This window comes from Zonotrichia leucophrys, chromosome 5, assembly GCF_028769735.1.
Source record: "Zonotrichia leucophrys gambelii isolate GWCS_2022_RI chromosome 5, RI_Zleu_2.0, whole genome shotgun sequence".
NCBI classification, from domain to species: Eukaryota; Metazoa; Chordata; class Aves; order Passeriformes; family Passerellidae; genus Zonotrichia; species Zonotrichia leucophrys.
Window position 1 is genome coordinate 18639631 of NC_088175.1, and position 20780 is coordinate 18660410.

The following is a 20780-nucleotide window of genomic DNA, read 5'->3' on the forward strand; positions in this document are numbered from 1 at the left end:
ATTTCTTTTAAAACAGAATTATTTTATACAAACATAAAATTGTTTTAAAAACCATGTCCTCTTCCTCATTCCATTTACTAAAACACACAAGAGGTCAGTACACTTGTTGAGGATGAGCTCTTTGGAGAAATCATATTTATCAGTATCATGGGAAAACACAGTATTTCTAAGGATGGCTAGAAAGAACCTACCTGTTTTTCACTTTCCTGGAGATGGCTGTTTTCATCTACTGCATCTTGAACAGATGTCTTGAGTCTCTCAGTATTAATCTGATACACTTTTAAGGTGGACTTGGCCTAAATGAAATTAAAAAGTCTGTTGCTTAAATGGTATTAGTGAAGACAAAGGTGGGGTCATGATGGTATTACCAGACTTGTCTTAGGTTTTCTGGCTGTGCTACATATATATTGTCACATTTTCTCTACAATTTCAACAGTTTTTGCAGATTGTAGTTTTACAATACTATGTATCATTGAGGAGTAAGAAAACTAAGAAAAGACATGGTGCTGATCACTATATGAAATTAAAAGTTGCTCAATCAAGCCAGACCAAAGTACTAAGCTTTACAAACTCTTTTGGTTTACACAGCATATGATCTCTGCACTCCTGACAGAAAAAAAAATTAAAGCAGTAACTACATGGCAAACATAGAAATTGCAAAGATTTGAAAACAGAAACTATAAAGGTTAGACATACCTCATCAATTTGTGACTGGATAGATTTTTCTTCATTCTCTAAAGACTCCACTTTCTCCTGAATTTCAGCCACCTGAAAATTATTAGTTGTCATACACTTCTTTCACATATTTGACTGACGATGTCTAGGCAGTTGATAAAATTATTTTTATTTTTAAACTGAGAAAGTTCTACTGCTGAGTCAGTAAAAATGTGTGTAAAACCATGTTGCAACAAAACTGGCTTTTCTACTTTTGAATATTTTCCTTGATCATTTTTCTAATGTTACAGGGAAGACAAAATGGCAAATGTAGTTTTTATTTCAGAGCACACAAAGAAAATAGTTTGTCTTATCTGCAGAGATTTTTTTCTGTGAGAACTTTTTCTGAAATGAATGGAAAGAAAGGATTCTATTTATTCTTACCAAGGTATCATTTTCCAACTGCTTTGATTTTTCTTCTTCCAGTTCTTTTTCCAGATTCTCTATTTCCTCGTTCAGTTTCAAGTTTGACTTGTTCAGCTTTTCATGCATTTTCTAAATCGAGTTGGTTTGTGAGTTAATAAAACATGTGATATTAACTACATATGAAGACAATAAGTATATTTTAAATATGACAGAAAAGTATGTTTTACTCAAATACTCTAGAGACTCCAGCACAAATAAAAACTGTAAGAATTAGCTCTGTAGGATCTGAGGTGCAAAATGAAATAAACCTACTTGCTTTTTTTAACATTAATTTTATAGAGCCTTGGGTATTTGATTCACTTATCCAGAACTCTTTTACAAATATATTCTCAGTTTGGGAGATATAAACAATGTAGTGGTAATTTTTCTTTAAAACTGTGCACCTGTAGACTGTGGAAATTATTTGAATTAGATAAGGTGAGGAAAAAAAATCATGCACTACCCTCTCTCCTGGAAATGGGAACAATTTACTCCTTAAATATTGTTCAATATGCCATTTGTTCTAGTATTACTCATCCTCAATGCAATTGTTAAAAAAGGCTTCTCTTAATTTAAATGCTTTGATTTTAAGTCATTTTCAGTAACCCAATTAAAACTATTGTGTTGGAGTTTTTGGGTTTGTCTGACTTTTTTTGTTATTGTTTTTACTTAGTTTGTTTGGGTGTTTTTTAATATGGGCCACATTTTTGCTAAAATACTGCCTTATATTGTAGAAGCAACAAATTCCTTTAATCTTTTACCTCAATAAAAGATGCATCTGTTGATTCTTTCGTAGTGTTACCATCCTTCAGAGACAATTGTAAATCTTCAAACTGAAAAGGAATTACTTTATGTCAGAATATAAGTAAATAATTGACTAAATACTAGCATTAATTTGGAATGCTCTAGTCTGAAACACAGACATCACCTAAATATTCACAAATGCACCTTGCTGGAAATCAGGAAAGCCTTAACCCTACTACACTATCCCAGTGATATAAACAAAAAAATATGACATCTTGAAGTTGATTCCAGTGAAATATATCGTACTGAGAGTTTGAAGTCAGAACTCGCTAACACCTTAACTGCTCTTAAAGACACTGACAGAAAAAAGCATTTGAAGAATCCCTTTGTAAGCTTTAAAACATCTTACTTTTCTAAAAGTTAATACTTTACTTGATAGAATCCATTCCTACAACACATCTGAAAGCAATAAATGAGGACTGTTACCTCTTTTTTGCAGAGGCTGAGTTTTTCAAGAATTTTGCATTTTTCTTCAACTAGTTCAGCAACTTTATTGGCAAGCTGTTTTTCCCTTCCTAAAAGTGAAAGACAAGCAAATGTTGCATCATCCAAATAATTAAAGGTGAAAAAAGAAAGAATAAAGTCATACTCCAGAGAAATATGAAAAATTAAGTATCAAAAATAAGCTTACCTACATAAAGTCGACTTCTAACCTGGAAAAAAGAGAATAAATATTGACAATGAAATTATCAATTACTCTCACATATTATCTGAAAACTAATCTTTTCAGCTGTGATTCCATGCCAAGTTTAACCATGGAACTCTAAAAAGGAATATAAATATGGCTCCTACAAAAAACAGGCAATCATATCCGCTGCTCCCACCCCCTCCGTGTCTGCGTGTTTGCCCTGTCCTTCTCCCACTCTTATCAGACAAAAGAGGGGAAAGGAGATTAGTTTCCACCTGGATCACTTTAATAACACACCTTTGTATATTCACCACATAGAACACAGTCAGAAAAGTAGGAGAAGGAAGGGAGGGGGAAGCTCCACACATGAGCTCAGATTTCCTACTGGGAAAGATCTCCCACACATTACAACACACAACAGCGAAAGCTGCAGTAAGTGAGCAGCTGCCACATAGGGTCTAGTGCACTAAAATCAAAATCTAACAAACTGCAGGGCAAAATCTGTCACAAATGGCCTCTACAAGGATGCAGAACTTGGCTGAACCCACAGAACTGTTACAACACAGCATTTCTCTCACAGCTGGGCCTGGGTCATGTGCCTGATGTAACAATGGGGCCCTCAGATCTTCCCTGTTTCCTCCTAATTTAAAGCCAAGGAGTCCAAATAATGAAAAAAGGGTAAGGAAGTTGTAAGTATGCTTTTATCCTATCATCCCCAATGGATGGTTAGTTACTCCATTACTTTTCAGTGACCATCAATTCTTCAAGGAGCAGCCAGTGCAGTTCTAAGTATGGATGACTGAAAAAGCCATCAATAACTTCTGTAATATCTCCTGCCCTAAGTGGCATGTGCAGGAGGAAAACAATACCAGGTTAGCTTGCCTGCATGATTTCAGCTCAAATGCCTTTTGTATCACCCAGAGGGATGCCTCTAAACACTGATCCCCTTACAGAAAAGGTCAGTTCATGTTAAAACCCTAAAAATGCAGTTGCTCATAACTGAAAAACTAACCAGCTATGAAACCAGTCTTAAAACATGAGTGTCATTACACCTACTACCCAAATCACAATGACTGTATGAGAGTATGTGAAAAATGGGAAGAAGTTTAGAATACTGAATTACAGATACTGACCCCATTTCCATAGCAGGGAAGTATGGTAGGCAACTTTTATTACTCAGATCTTTACTTACTCTCAAGAGAAGACAGGCATTACCTCAAAAATATAGTCTGATTTGTGCATTGAAAGGTTTCAGTACTGCAACTCTCAAAGTCATCAGATTAGTGCTCACAAAGAGCATGCAGTTAAATTGGTTCAGTGTTGCAATAAACAGAATCCAGGTGTCACTGTTCAAAGAGTTGTAAAATGCCTCCCTTGACAGGACATCACATGGATTGCTTTTGCTTGTAAGACCTGAGCTGCTCTGGGTATGTCCAGGCTAGTCACAGAGATACCAATACACACAGCAATACATACACCCTAGGGAAGATATCTGTATCTTGTGAAAATAATTTAAGGGCTGACTTTGCAAGTTCACTGTAGAAATTAAAAAGAAAAGAGGAAGCCTTACTGCAGCAAGTTTCACTGCATTTCCTCTTACAACAGTCACTCACTACATATTCAAACACTTATTATCTTGACAAAACAGACTTTTCAACTTCTCTTCTAGAGATTCTAAATTCAATCACAATAGACTTAAAACTCTGAAGCATTATCTATCTTGAACAGGAAGGATAACAACTTCAATGCAAACTATTAATGCACTCTACATATCTGCAAGTAACTTGAACACTTTCTGGGCTGGTTTTGTCTGGAATACAGTTAATTTTCTTCACAGTAGCTGGCATGGTACTGTATTTTGGACTTGTGCTGAAAAGCACTGAAAACACATGGATGTTTGAGATATTGCTGAGCAGTGTTCACAGAGTCAAGACCTCTTCTGCTTCTCACCCACAAGGAGGCTGCAAGCTCACAAGCAGCTGGGAGGGGACACTTGACTGACCAGAGGGATAATCCACACTATGCTGACTTCATGCTCAGCACATAAAGCTGAGGGGAAGGAGGAGGAAGAGGGCGTGTGTGGAGTGATGGAGTTTGTTTTCTAGAGTAACTGCTACATGTGATGGAGCCCTGCTTTCTTGGAGACAGCTGAACACCTGCCTGCCCAAGGGAAGCAGTGAATCAATTCTCTGTTTTGCTTTGTAGCATGCACTGCTTTTGCTTTTCCTATCAAACTGTCTTCATCTCAACCCACAAGTTTTCTAACTTTTAGTCCTCTGATTCTCTCCCTCTTTCCAACCTGACAGAGGGAGTGAGAGAGTGGCTGTGTGGTTTTCAGTTACTGTGTGGGGTCAGACCACACCACTTACTGATTGATAACTTCTGTACAGGAACAGCAGAATGGTCAAGGCTCCAACAATGCCAGCACAAATCACTATTTCCCACGGGAAACCATACAGATCAGGCCCAGGTCTCATATCTTCAGGCAGTGAAGCCACAGCCTGAAAAGTAAAGTAAAAAGCTTCAGCTAAAGGAAAAGAGGCTAATATTATCCACAGAAACAGACATTACATGTTGACATTGTTTACTTCCAAGGCTTGTTTATCTATTTTTTCCCAAAACTCTGAGAAAATGGTTAACAGAAGCATTTGATTTTTAAATGACAGATTTACCAGGTGAAGGAAAAAAGTTCCAACAAGACATGAAAACCAGTGCGTAAAGCTCTGAAAACTTTTCTTTCTGAGACTATCAATTATCACAGAATGATTTGGGCTAAAAGGGATCTAAAAGATCTAGTTTCAATCCCTCTGCCAGTGGCAAGAGCACTTCCCACTGGACCTACTTCCCCAAAACCCATGCAGCCTGCCCATGAACACCTCCAAGAGATGGGGCATCCACAGATTCTCTGGACAACTTGCTCCAGTGCCTCATCACCCCCAGTAAAGAATTTCCTTCTCTTATCTAACCTAAACTCATCCTTTCCAGTTTAAAGCCATCTCCCCTTATCCTATCACTACGTGTCCTTGTAAGAAGTGCCTCTCCAGCCTTTTTGTTGGCCTCTTCAGGAACTGAGAATTTACTACGGAAAATTCTCCTTTGAGTTGTCTTACACATTTCACTGCTGTTAGAATCAACAACAGTAAGTACTTCTTAACAGTCTCGTAGAAAACTTGCTTGGTAGAAAAACCTGTTCAACCAACCTGATGCTAAAATAACATACTGTACACACCGGTGATTTAACACATTTTAAACACTTCGATACACTCGCGTTTCATTTGTAAACAGATCTATTTGCTCAAAGATACGACGTGCTCCATGTGGCTCCAATTTACCACACGTGAGCCGTGCCTAAGGACCCGGCGCTGTGCACTTAAGCCTTCATTTCGGTTTCTCCCTGCCCGAGCCCCTCGGCGGCAGCGCTGCACAAGCCCCCGGCCCTCGCGGGGGCTGCGCCGAGCCCGCGTCACTCGGTCACTCACCCAGCGCAGCCCTTCCCAGGCCAGCCCGCAGTAGCGGCGGGCGCTGTCCCGCAGCCCCGGCCACAGCCCGGCCGTGCCGCCGCCGGTGCCGGCCCCGGGCCCCCCGCGCCCGCCCGCCGCCATCTTCCCGCGGGCGGCGCGCGCCCCTTCCGGCCCGCCGCCTGACAACCGGCCCGTACCACCGCCCGCCGGGGGGGCGGGGAGGAACCACTGCTGCCGGGGGGAGCGGGGGGCGCGCCGCACAGGTGGCAGCCGCGGGGCCCGGCGCGGCTCCCGACCTCCGCCGGAAGACACTCCCCGGGCACGGGGGCCGGAGGCACCGGCAGCTGCCCTCGGCACCGGTGCGCCCACCGGCACGGACGTGGCCCCGCGGAACCTGCTCCTGTTCCTCCCTGAAGCTGCGCTCAGAGAAACTCACCTCCCGAGCGGCGCTGGCCGCCTCCATGCCCGCCCGTGGCACGACAGTAAAGCTCCCCGGGCAGGCCCGGCTCCCGGCAGGCCGCCCGCCGCGCGTGTCCCGGCCCGGGCGGCGGGGCCGGCAGTGCCGGTGGGGCGGGCAGGGCCGGGCCGGGCCGCAGGTGGGTCCCGGGAGCGCAGGGCTGGGCGGGCCCGAGCGCTGCCGCGTGCCTGTGCTAAAAATGACCCTGGCGGGCTGCTGGTAGCCGGTGTAAGGGGAGACGCAATGCCACATAGCAAAGGATTCTCGTTCGTCTCATTCACTAGGATTAACGCTAATTTGATTTGGGTTTTGTTTTTTAACTACTTCAAAACAAACAAACAAAAAACCCGAAACAAAAAAACACCACCACCACCGAACAAACAACAACAACAAAAAAAAACCCACAAAAAAACCCCAACAACAAACAAACAAAACAAAACAAACCCACAAAAAACCCCCCATGTGCTAGCGACTTTTACAATGCAAGGTGAGTGACTGGACTGCAAAGCACCTAAGGGACCAGGATAGGTGGAAGGTGGAAGTGCCTTTTTTTAGCTTTTTTATCTGTATCAAACAGTACAAGAACGAGTTTGGCCGTAGCAGTGAACTGTCAGTGAGGTGCAGTCAGTCACAAGGGACAAAGCCCCTGCGTTTTCCTCATCCTAAACTACAAATTACCGTATTCTACATACATACACTGGAAATCAGAAATAAATGTATGTGGTGCTTAAACTTCAATTACCCCATCTAAACGAAGTTCAACCAAAGCACCACAGTGAAGTTTACAAATGGCACTGCACCGGCCACCATCTCTTATTTAGAGCAGACAGTACAGGAACCTTTTCCTCACGGTGCTCGGGCAGTGTTGTTTCTTGTGCAGTTGTGCCCCTTAAGGTTCACCTTCACTCTGCGCTACGTTTCGATGTTTAAGACACCCCCATAGCAATAATAACCCCATTTCTATTATATATATATATATATATATATATATATATATTGCATAGAAACGTTGCAGTGTGTTGCCATTTCCTGTTTAACCTATTGACAGAAGACGTGGTTAACAGAAACGTATTTTTAATGCAATTACGAATGTGGGTAGGATTTGTGAATCAAGGCTTTGAAAATACGCTTTAAAAACAAGGGAACTTCTCCGGTTATTTTATTCATCATAAGCCCAGTTTTTTAAGTCTAAGCAAATTTAATGAGTGCTGTTCTGAACTAGAGGGAGCTATTAGTTTCATTTAAAAAAAAAAAAAAAAAAAAAGGAAACAAAACCAAACAAAAAATTAAAAACACCACTCAGGTGTTTTCCTGCCTGTTAAAAAAGCCCACAAAACAAAACCCCAAATCCTCACACCCTAAATTCATCAGATTGTGCACTGCAAAGGGGCAGATGATGAGCAGCTGACCTAACATTTTCTTGTGCTCTGTCTCATTTGGCATCAGATAACCCTGGAAGCAGGGAACTGCAGAGAGTTTATTTAAAAGGATTTTTTTTAGGAGTTTCACTGCAGAACATTACTTGTGGCTGGCTTAAATTTGCACTAATGTTGATGTTATAACCTGGAAAGAATTCTTACCGTTTGGATGATAATCACCACTGCTGATGATGCAGATTTTATTGTTTCTCTGAACTCAAGAGCATTCAAGCAATCAAATATCTGATGTATCCAGCCTCCTTCTGGTTGGATCATAAGGAATAAAACAAGAGGTTTTACATTACTATTGTCAACTTCATATAATTCCAACTGGATTAATTGGTTTTTGTTTTGCTTTTTTTTTTTAAGATTGCAAATTTATTTTCCTCAAAGTTACAGAACTTAGCACTTACCATTACTTGGAACATAGTTCTGGATGGCATCAGAGAAAGACGTTTTGACATCAGCCTCAGAGTCAGATGCTGAACCGTCCATTTTTGTTTCAGAATTTACTGAAGCAATGGCTGTTGCTTTTGAATCTTGATCACTGTCATGTTCACTGTCTTCAGCTACATACATTTCATACTCCTTCTCTGGTGTTTCTTCTAGTAGCTTTCTTCTGCCTACTCCTGCACATAATTGTGAAGGGAAATCATGGTTACTTTTAGAGGATTCAACTTACTCCTATAAGATATTAACTTTTACAGAGATTTTTTTTTTGGTTTTTATTTTCCTCAACTTAAAGCCCAACACTAGAATAAATGGGCAACAGATGTATGACTTAAGAAACACTATACAAATAATGATCGCAGGATTTGAAGGATAGAGCTTTAGGCAAAACTTACATTGTAGTAAAGTAAGTAAAAAATAAGTGCTCAGGAAAAAAATATGTTTGGTTTTGATAGTTTGTAGATTCCCTAGTCAGGATTAGCAGGTCTCTTTTTTATATCCAAATACAAGTGGGGAAAGCTTTAGAGCGAGAACAGTTGAAAATACCATGGAGGATTAAAGATTAACAAATTCCAAGATACCAAGCTTCCCTGCAAAATACAAGAAACCACAGGCATGTTCATGTAGAAGTATGACTGAAGGCACCTGGCTGCCTCAGTTTTAGTAACTTGGAGTAAATGCCTGAAGCCAATAAAATATTGCTTGCAAAAAAACCCACACCATTCTTACCCACAAAGAAAAAAGTTATGGATTGTTAAATTTAGTCATATGCTTCAAGACAGTGCTGGCCAAAGATACACATCCGAAGTAGTCCAGTAGTTCAAGAGGAGTAATTTGCTCTGAAACTGTTACAATTCTATTAACTCAACTTATGTTATCAGATCCTTGAAATATCATAGATCAGTCCATAACTGGTATGAGTTAGGCTCACTACCTCTTCATTTTAAATCACCAGAAGGAGACAGTGTTCTATCTGTTGTGGTTTTATTTTTGCCAACAAAGGATATTTTGTTCTTGCTAAATCACTGTTAGTGAAACATTAGTAACTTGAGCTGCAGTTTGGGCAGCACACTTAATTGTTATAGCAGACAAAAGCTCTGGCAGCTCTAGAAGAACATTCCTTTTTTCTGTATATTTTTCCTGCTCAGTGTCCAAATTGTGCCCCTTTTGTGCAGACACAATTAACTGTGCCTTCCACACAGCATTATCTTTAGTTGAGTAAGCTGTGATTTCACTGTGAATCTTTTCAAATTGCTGGTGCTGCTGCAGCAGCTTGCTTCCATCACAGAGATACTCTAAGAGTTGTTTAACATCTTGTTTTAATTTAAATAAAATTGTTGAAATGTAATTAATGGGGTTGGTAAATCTATTTATCATACAATATATGCCTGTATGATTTCTGATGATGGTCATCATTAAAAATGTCCTGACTGAAATATTTGATGTATTCATAAAAACTCTGTGACACTTTTATTCTGTGGTTTGTGAATTTCATCTTTTACGGTACTATCCATTTTGAAATGGCTTTTGGATGCTGAATTTTTTGTACACCATAACCTTTGACTAGTTTGGATGTTTTCAGACTAAGACTTGGTTCACTGTCACATGAGGTCTTCTTGATGCCCAGATGATTATTTGCAGTTCTTGGCTGTTCCCCATAATGCTGTACTTGCCCTTCTTTTGTTGTTGAACTCAGAAATTTCAGTATGTCCTCAAAATGACTAAAAGAGAAGCTATGGCTTTGTTCTTCAGATATTTCAGGCTTTTCTCCTGTATTTTTTATGTCTGAGGGATCACAATTTGGGGGGGATCATGAGAACTAGACAATTGATTTGATGCAATTGACTCATGTTCCTGTTGATTATCATGTTTGCCCATATTATAATTAAATAAATCTATTATAGATATTTGTATACCAACCTGATTGGCCACGTCTGCTTTCTGACTCCTGATTTTTCTTTTCAGCTCCACTATTTCTCAGCAGTTGGCTTTCTGATACCAAGTCTTCTTCTGAGCTGTGAAGTTCATTTGGCTTCTCTTTGTCATGTGTTAGTGTATCAAAAGATGATTCTCTGCTATTTGAGGTGTTTTTGGTGTCATTAAGAGTATGTGCACATGCTGGTACCTCCCCAGGATTTGGTCTGTTACTGTTTGAATCTTTTATTTCTTGTGCATAATTCTCATCTCCTTCATCTGTCACCGCATTAAATGTTTCCTTTGATTCTTTGCCCATATGTAATTCTTTCTGGTCTAAAGTCTGCTCTTCCTCATTCTTATTTGCTTGAACCGTTGTTTCTCTGCTTCTCTGGTCCTCTGTAGCAATTGTAGCTTCCTCAGCATGGCCAAAATTAAGAACATCACTTAAACCCAAATTAAACCAATTTGATTTGGATTCTTGGCTTCCACTCGTTTCTTCTTGAGGCAATACCTCAGTGGCTGTTGTTCCCTGTTCAGTACTAGAATGCTCGGGCACACCAGAGACATCATGGGTTTGTGGATCATTCTTTTCTGATGCCAAATCAACATCTTCATTCTTTTCACCAAAATACAGAAAGCTTGTCAGTCCACCTTCAAACCAACCAGATGCAGGGGGTTCTTGTTCCTTCTTATCATTTGACTCCTGTAAATCTGTAAAGCTGTAATTTTCAGCTGCTACCTCTGTTTCTCTGCCTTGATAATTACTTGCTTCTGAAGATTCAGTAACAGCTTTTAAGGGCTCTTCATCAGTTTCTGTGGTGAACCATCCTGAAATCCAACTAGACTGAGTTTGAACAGGTTCTACTGGGAGACTATTTTGCATTTGTGGCTCTTCAGTATCATCTTTTGTAACCAACTTTTTGTTTATAGACTCCTCAATGTGAGATTCCTCTGAGTCATTTTCAGAAACTGATTCAGTTCTTTCTTCATTTTGTATGGGGTCTCTTGTATATTTTAAGAGGTTTTTTTCATGCAGCTTTGATTCTGCATCAGACAATGAATATTCACTTTCTTTTTTGTGATCATGTAATGTGTTATCTTCATTTTCAAAATTGTACTTATCTTCATTAAGACAAAGGAAATCAGTTTCCTAAAAGAATAATATTAACTTTTAGAATGTTCTAATGTGTAATCCTACAGCAAAATATATCCTTGTTCTTTCTGTTATAACTTTACACAAAGAACTGTAATTAATCATATTATTCCTAAAGGTTATACATCTAGATCCAGATATATTTATATCTATAGAAGTTATTTTAGAGAACAATAAACATACAACTGGAACAATTATAAAAACATATTTTGAATAATCTGAAATAATCCACCAACAGCTGAATTTCTAACTGGATATTACTGGATATTAGATTTTCAATTGTTGTAAGCTACATTGGAAAATCTAGTAATGTTGATTTACCTTAGTGAACACTTCAACTTCTTCTCCAATTAAAACTTCTTCAACCTCCACAGCATGTCTTGGGAAATAGCCAAAATCCTTTCCTTTCTGTAAAAAAGTAAAACTAATAAGAGCATTTAAACTTCAGTGATATATATATATTAGGGACTCGCACATGTGCTGGAAAAGTACGGACGAACAATAAACTTATAGAACAGCCCCCTATCTCCTTAATTCTGTTTTGTCAAATAATTGGTTTATTTTTCCTTCATGGAAGTGTTCCCCTTGCCATTTTAGAAAGCAAAAGGAAGGATATTACTCCATGCTATTATATTCTGTATTATTTTTATGAACATGTGTTTGTGCAGTACCAAAGCAGTAGCCTTAAAGCTGCTTCAGCTGAAGACAGTGGTGTGTGCACTGATGGTCACAGCCAGATCCTACTAAAATTGGCTGCAAATTTCCCATTGTCTCAAGTGGGAAAAATGTCATGCCTTAATAACTAATGACCCATATTGAGTTACAGAAAAGTAGGATATGAAATTCAGATATGAGACTAGCTGCAGCTCAAGAGAAAATGACAAAGAAGATGGCAACACTACAGAAAATAAGTTAGTGATAGGGCCCAGAAGAATCAAGTCCCTCTGGCCAAAAACCACTGCTGTTTTTACATCAAACCATTGCATGTAGCCTTTAATGGAGGGATATATCTTGGAAAGCAAGAAATAGTGAGGTACCTGCAAAGATACTCTTGGATGAAAAAGAAAGGAAGACAGAATGTCCCTGTTATACAATAGAAGTGACAGATTATTTACAGAAAAAAACCCTACACAAAAATGTACTAATATCTTGTAGTTTTGAAGCACTTACATGGTCTCACTAGCAGTAAAACTTGATTTGGATCAATGCATCCATTCCTTCTTAAATGACTGTTCTAATTTCATTGACACTTGTTCCAAGTAATTAAATATGCCTGATAACTTCTCTGGGAGCTTTCCTTAAGCACTGGACTGTGAAGCCAAGTCCCAGTACTGGATGTCTTACCCACAGACCTATAGGTAGGAACCTGACCTGATAGATCTGAGTGTTTTCAAGGAAACTAGATTAAATAATTACAGCCAGATGATAAGATGAAGGAAACAGAAAACTTGTATTTGGATCTTGACTTTTTTTCTCTGTGAGTGATCTTTGCCAGGATTTGATTTTCTCTTTCTGTATAAAGATGGTAACAATGACCCAAATACTGTACTCATCCATGGCTGGTTAATATTCCAAAAGAGATAGAAGATCTCTTTTAGAATATTAGAAGCAAGCAGACTGCGGTTGTTATGCTATTACTATATCTAAAATATTTATGGGGCAAGTCTTTCAGATTGAATTACTTACACTTCCTGTCCACAAGTTTTCATTTTCCCTTGAAAGTTTGGAGTATACGATGATCTCCTCCCCTGTTTTGAAGTTAAGATACCGGCAGTCAGGCCCTAAGTAGTCGGTAGTGGCTTGAACTCGGCTCATTGCCTCTGGAATAATGGAAAGAAATAAACAAATACAGCATCCATTTTATCTGAAGTCACTTTACTGAAGAAATTGGATATATATCAAATACTGATGAATTGCAGTAGCAAACATTTTTATGTATGTGCTTTGTTATAATATTAATCATTTATATCATCATGTGGAAATAACTAACGCAAAAAGCAGCCCTGTCTTGTTTTCTTTCCCATGTACTGCAGACATCAAGGGGAAAAGCTCTTGTCCTATATGGACATTTTTAAGTGCTTGTTTAGCCAAGGTTTCAATGCTTAAATAGAAAGAATGTATGCAGGATTAGCAATTACTAATCTACTAAAGTAATTAAATTAACATTAAAATTTATTTAGGCTAAACAGCTAAAAAGTATTTCCCAGGCATATTTATAATTTTATAGTTCAGAAATTCTAATTTAGATCTAGTAATTATTTTAGGGATTTTGTCCTCTTTTTTGCATACATTTATCTTATGATGAAAATACGTAAATTTTAGGAATATAAACCTTAAACATGTTGTTAAAACTGAAGTTTCCAGTTCAGTTTGAATTATTTTGTTTTCTTTGTCTCCACCCCAGTCTCCCCACAGAAACCACTCAGTAGCAATGTGCTCTGGTCAGTTTGGAGGCCCTTTCCCATGCTCTTCCACAAAGACAGACATCTCTGAACATCCAAAACCTACTGAAGTTGGCTCCCACAAGAGAATGGAAATCCATTATCAGGAAATCTAAGATCTCCCACTTCAGGGGAAATGGAAGATTGAAAAGACATTGAAAATACAACATCTAAGTCTGCTAAACAAATGGAAACAGGTTAGAAACAGCTTCAACTATGATTATGACAGGTTTCACAATGGTAATCAGTGCTTAGTAAACAGGACATTTGTCCACTTGTGGTTCAGTGGCTCTGCCTCCTGCAGAGTTATTTACTCTTTGAGAACCACAATAAATAGTTACAGCACTTACTTCATGTAAAAGAATAAACAATAAGTAAAGAGTAAATATTAACTGTGTTTTGTAAAGAGTGTTTTGTAAGAAGGATTACAAAAGAAATCCCAAACCAGTTTGCCGGTAGAAAAAAAACCTCAAGAGTTCTGCAGAATGGGCTATGAATGTACTATATAGACATGAGAAAGGGTCTTCTTTCTCAGTTTATAATCCACTATTTCAATTTTATTTATATTTTGTTTGTTTTATTTTGTACCTGTTAAGAATTAGTTAAAAATACTTTAAAGCTGTTTTATACTGCCCGTTTTGGGGACACCTGAGGAAAACGAGCTATTCAAAAATATTTTTACTGAACTTTGATATGTATAACCTTACACAACAAACCAGCAAGTCTTTTTTTTTTCTTTTTATTTTAAAATTTCAAGCTTATTGCTCTTAAACGTAACCACAAACATTTGCTATGGCTACTCATTTTTAGTCTGTTTCATTGCTAATTTCGAATTATGATTCCCAACAGCTGCATATACACCACAGACTCCCTTTGTAAAAACCAAATTTTTACTTACTCTCACATTCCGGATCACCACACTTCTTCCATTTTGAAAGCACCTTTGTACTCTGCACACTTGCTGAAAATGAAATTACTAGCAACAGAATTCTCTGATCCAAGAACCTTGACATTTTAGGTTAAATCCAGAATGCACTGAAACTGTGGAAACTGCATTGATGGGCAGTTAGCAAGAATATTCTACATTTTCCTTAGCCTAACAAAGCATTGCAAGTAAACTTTCAATCCTGTTTTCCTTCTCTGATCTGCTTAAACAGAAGTACACTATGCTAACCTACTAACAATCTGCAGAGTCAGGTGTCCTGATTATACACATGCATTAATAATTAACTATGTTCTGATAGCTTGGCTGATGTTTTGAATACAAAGAAAGTAGTTCTGGTAAAATCAAAATTTAGCCTCTATCAGAAAGATTCTTCTGTACTGAGTTTGTATAAGGTTGTGCCGGAGGAAATTCAACAGCAGTTGTATTAGGATTATTTCTGGATTATGAATGCATTTTTAATGTACCTCTTTCATGTGATTTTAAGATGGTGTAGTGTGATGACCAAGAAGCCTGGCAAGGTCTAAGATAGCCTACTATCTACAGCCTACACCACATTCCTTCTACTTTATCTTTGCAGATGGGTTTCTGCATAGCTGACGTCAAGAAAGGATGAGTGGGCTGGAGGAGGCCCTGTGGAGATAGGATGGACCTGTTTTGGCTCTAAGAACTGAACAGAAAAGAACAAAATCATATGACTGGAACTTTGAAGGACACCATGGCCAAAATCTGCCTCAGTAAGGGTTTAAATATTTAAATATTAAAGCACACACCCTGAGTATGCTAATAAGATTATTGAAGTACATGCTACCACATACATGACTATACTGCTCAATCCTCTATCTAGATTATGCTACAAGTAAAGAAGGAGGAGGAGAATAAGATGGGGCTGTATGTAAGCTGGATAGAATTTTCATGTACTTAGTGAAAGACCCAAAAAGGTCTTGGAGTCACTTACTCTTGCTGACTTGGTAAGATCGTGGTGCATTACTCTCCCCTCTTCACAAGCAGAGATGCCTGCTTGGTAAGCTTCTGCATAGGATTATTGTTATTACCCAGGCTAACAAAATATTATTGTTATTGTTAGAGCTCTGTCACATCTAGTGCTGTTTATCAACAGCAATTCCAAGTCTGTGCTTTTGTTGTTTCAGTAAACCAAACTGTGTGCTGTGTGTGAATCTGGGACAGTGAAAGCTCTTACTGAGCACAGCTTGACCTGTAGTTTTGGATTGGTAAATGGTAAATTTGTGAATCTGGGCTTGTGAAAGTTCTTATTGAACACAACCAGACCTATAGTGCCAAATTGATGATAATTATAAATCAGGCCCAGCCACATTCAGGCCCTCTGATCTCTAAGGTCCAACTGGAATGCAGAGGTCATTATTTTCTGTCAATCTCTATATCCTTAACACGATAGATGAACTATCAATTTTATGCTTATATTGATTTGCATTAATACTAACCTAGCTACTGACAGTCTTCTAGGTTTTTGTTTGTTTGTTTCTATAATGAACTAATATTTTAATGTTCACTGATATATTTTAGATAATTTATAGGTGGTCAGTGGGAACTTGGAACAGCAATATTTTCCATGTATTCTTTTGGAGCTTTCTCATGCACTACATCTAAGGACAGTCCATAATTTAGTACAGGGAATGCTCACTTGGCTCCAAAGTCTTAAAAGTGCCTGGCAGTTTTCAGGCTTATAAAACAAGTAGAAAATCCATATGCTATCTCTGCATCATATATCACAGAGCAATACAGCAAAGCTAAGCAAATGACAAGCCCTTCTTTTTAAAGAATAGCCTGTTTCTTAGCAACCTGTTGTCCAATATGTAGTTATAAATATTTTTTCTCAAATTTGTTTTACTTTAAAGTAGTAATTATGCTGGGAGATGTACAATAGTTATACAGGCATGAAGTTTTGCTATAAATGAAAACCTGCAGAGAATCAGAATACCAGGTTGGGAGGAGGCCTAAGGTTTATCTGGTCCGACTTTTCTTGGTAAAAGCATGGTCTAAACAAGATGGTCTACGTGAATCTTAGAAGTGTCAAAACATTTGGGTATCCACCATTTTATGGGGAGATTGTTCCCATGGCCAATTGCTCTCACTGTAAAATATTTTTCTCTTCTGTCTAATCAGAATCTCCCCTGAATTTTGTACTCATTATCTTTTACATGTGACTACTTGTAAAAAGAAAGTCTCCACCTTCTTTGTTTGTATCAGAAGAAGGTTTTGCTTCAAAGGCTGCATGTAATTGTCCCAGACTTCTTTGGTGAGCTAAACACAGTATCTTATTAACCTATAAAAAAACTTCACTTTTCCTTTCCCACTGTCCTGCATGAGGGAGCCTCTTCTTCCTGCCTTATTGATAGCACCCCAAGAACCTGCATTACTTCCCAACCTGATCTTTGCAGTCATTATGGTTCCTAGTAAGCCTGCCCCTCCTTCAGTCCTGAGTATGACTCATGAGGTCACTGTATTCTTTTCCACAAACCTAAGCCTGTATCCTACTTGCAGTTTCCTTCTGCTCCACAGCTCAAACCTGCCAGACACTGGTGCTTAGCCTCATCTACAGAGCCAGCAAAAAAGGGCACAAAGTGAGCCAGGGTCACCTTAACCAGCAGTGGCCTGCAAACAGAAACTTCACAGAAACGACATGTCCCCCACTTGCAATCTAACACTTTGGCCCTTGCTTTGCCACATGAGCTGATAGTCAGGCAGCCTATCCTATGACCTGTCACACCAGCTGTCTCTGTTAGGTAATCCACCACAGAGCACCAAGGAATACACTGCAGATCAGCACCCCGTCACTCCTGACTAGCCTTATTGCTGCCCCTTTTTTTCATTCCCAAGTCTCTGCAAAAAAGATTAGTGAGACAGAATATACAAGTAATTTATATTGAAAGGACTTTCTATGTGCTTAGTGTTGTACAAATTAAATAAAGAATAAAAAAAGGAAAAAAAGGACATTTTTATCAAACTGGTCAGAAGTCTTTCATAGTGTTGCACACCAGCCATAGAACATGGGACAAAACCCAACAATGGGTCTAGAAGGGTTAACAGTCCCTTTTCAAGCCTGGCAACATGGAGCCCATTCACCCAAAAATAGAAAAGTGAGGTATTCTGACATTTAAATTTACATACTTAAGTAGATTTGTGGGGGAGAACAATCAGACCCACGCCTTGAGGTCTGCACAATTTTACTGTATTTGTGAGAATACCCCTGAAAATGGCACTGACTTCAGTTTCATATAGATGCTAAACTTAGTCCAAATGTTTACATGGAGGTAAAAATCTCAGCTAATCAGTTAAAACTGCATTTGAAATTTTCAAGTTATTCTGGGCACTGCTCATTGTGTTGCTTAGTCTCTATAAGCATTCTTCAAGGCTTAAGCACTGACAAACCCTGCTTGATCTCTGTTCTTATTTGTTCCTCTAGCAACTTCACTTGTAAATCTTTTGGGCGCAAATCCTATGCATAGCATATGCTATCAAGCATGACTTCTAATCACCTTTGAACTGAAGTCAAAGATTCATGGAGTTTATTATAGCTAGATTCCAAAGGACAAAGTTGAAAGCTTTATAGCAGATCGAGTGAGACTTCAGTTAATTTCTGTTCTGGAGAACTGAAGCAATGAATGTGAATACTATTGCACATGCAAAAACAAAGAACAATAATGAAAAATACCTATTTCCAAAATCTTTCATTAGAACTGAACTATTTTTATTTGCAATGACACATTAGTAACTGTAAGTACTGAAGTAGAAAGGCAGACATCTCTTAAAGCGTACTAGAATTCAAAGAAGAATCAGAATTAATGGAGTAATTGAAATAATCTGAGGAGTATGGCACACTGGATGGCTCATTTCAGACATGGCTTTGTAGAAGTGAAGATGTCACATTTCCTAGACTATTCAGTATCTGCATTGATAATAAAGACTAAAGCATGTCAGAAGTTGGTAGAAGTTATCCTAATATATATTTCATACTAAACAGAATATACAGCTGTGGCTATACTGTTTTGGTAGCACCAAAGGGCTCCACAAAGGATGCAGTTTCACAGTGTAGAATATTGCATAATATGTGGAAGATTATAGTCCATAGGTAAAGCACGTTTAATAATATAGTTCTCTTGACTTCGGATATTTGAATGAAAATACAAATTGACTTTTACATTTAAAATGCCATGTCAGCAAAATTTTGTTTCTTTAAACAAGTATCTTTTAAGAAATAAGTAAGAGGAAGTAATACTAATTCACTCTTCCAGTCAGACAAATCTAAGCAGTAAAAGTCATTCATCATCCAGACCCAAACCAACTTTTTCAACCAGAATAACAAGTAGCAAGAAAAAGCCACTGTTACTTCTCTGTTACAAAGACAGTTACAAACATGACAACTGACAGTACGTTTTGAAAAAATCATGCAAGTTGTGACTTTTATTACGTTGAATCTTGAGAACACATTTCCAAGCTTTGAACACCTCACATTTTGCCATATAATAGAATACGGTCATGTAATTAAAGCTGCCTGAACCAGGAGAAAAAACCCCCAAGACTGAACATCCTCCATAACACAGATCTCTATACGATACTAATGCACCACTGCTGCAGCATTTGATCCCATCATAAATACACATATTCTCAGAGAAGAAATTCTTTGACCAGGCAACTCATTTTGAAAATCTTTGACATACATTAAATGAGTAGGATTACCCTGTTGTACCACAGTAATTGCTGTAAAATCAGCAGCTGAACGTGAATCTAATATCTGGGGCCTAATCACAAGACCATTACTTTCCCGAGAATCAAAGATGTTCCAGAAATCTATTTGTAAATTTACTGGTTTTGAAATTAATTTTGCTGGAGGGGGGTTGTTCAGTTCTCTAACACCTACTGGCTGCAGAAAAATTATATTCAGGTTTCCTTTGAATAAAATATAAAGAAGGTGTTCCAAACACAAAGACATCACTCCAAGGAACAGAAATTTGAAGAAGTATGCCTTTTATTCAAAGTCATGTTTCAGCTTATATTCAATGAACAATCTGTGTAACATCTACTCTGACAAGCACTCCAAGTGGAGCACTGTGGAAAAACACATTATTGGAGAATTCCAGCTTATCTGTGCATCAGGATTGAAGAAAAACCCAGCAAATTATAGTACAGAGTCAGTGCATATTGCAGAGGTTCTAGAACAGCCAAACCAACAACTGCCTTCTTAAACTATACTGAAAGCTACAAGGGAGCACCTGATGGAAACACTTCAAAAGACAGGCATAGAGCATACATGGTGTATTCCCTGCTCACATAAAGCATCTCTACCTCATTCTTAGAAAAGGGAAAAACTATTGTTCCTTTGTCCACTTTGCTTGAGTGAAAAGTGAACAAGGCATTTTTCCTTTGATCTCCACTCACCATTGTGGGGGAGGGATAAGAAAATGTTTCAATCATTTCCTACCCCTATGCCATCTGCACTAAATACATAGAAAATACAAACTGTTCCATCAAATTATGTCTTAAAGTTGTCAACTATTTTCATGGTCTCATTCCTATCCACAGCTGTGATATTGTTTCAGGATAAGAGGAGGGGACCTTGAAAGAAAATGTAACAATTACTAGACACACTACTGCTTTATGGTGCTAATAGTACATTGCCATCTTGCACTATTTCTGTAGTGGAATATTCATTGGAATATTTAGCTTTTAGAAAACTCTGAAGTTATCACACACTGATGTTCACATTACACTGAGCTGCTTAGATCTAGGAAGGCTAACAATTAATGGCACTGCTTGACAATGGTAGTTAGTAAGTTTCTTCTAATAAACATTAAATTAACAATAACATCATCAGCTTCCTATGCAGCAACAAAGCTCCTGTATTTTCACAGTCAAAAATACATTGCAGCTGGGAATATAACCTAAAACAATGTGATCAATCCAGTCCTTAGTTCAGCAACCAGACTCACCGTCCTATTGTTTTCATAAA

The 20780-nt window shown here is 38.3% G+C and overlaps 1 protein-coding gene across 3 annotated transcripts in view; it reads right to left on the bottom strand.

Annotated features, from left to right (window-relative positions):
- The window catches only part of MIA2 (MIA SH3 domain ER export factor 2), a 38442-nt gene extending 23581 nt beyond the window's left edge, over positions 1-14861 (bottom strand). For 2 of the 3 annotated variants that reach the window (XM_064715712.1, XM_064715711.1), the window contains exons 1-8: positions 6031-6156; positions 4921-5052; positions 2555-2576; positions 2350-2438; positions 1881-1952; positions 1099-1209; positions 697-768; positions 192-296 (exon numbers count right to left, since the gene is read on the bottom strand). In XM_064715712.1, coding sequence (XP_064571782.1) covers positions 192-296; positions 697-768; positions 1099-1209; positions 1881-1952; positions 2350-2438; positions 2555-2576; positions 4921-5052; positions 6031-6153 — 726 coding nt within the window. In that variant the 5' untranslated portion in view covers positions 6154-6156. Of the gene's footprint in view, positions 1-191; positions 297-696; positions 769-1098; positions 1210-1880; positions 1953-2349; positions 2439-2554; positions 2577-4920; positions 5053-6030; positions 6157-8049; positions 8151-8300; positions 8517-10257; positions 11405-11728; positions 11816-13093; positions 13228-14746 lie in introns of those variants that run through there. The other variant, XM_064715710.1, reaches the window with a different exon arrangement.
- Positions 14862-20780: the final 5919 nt, after the last annotated feature.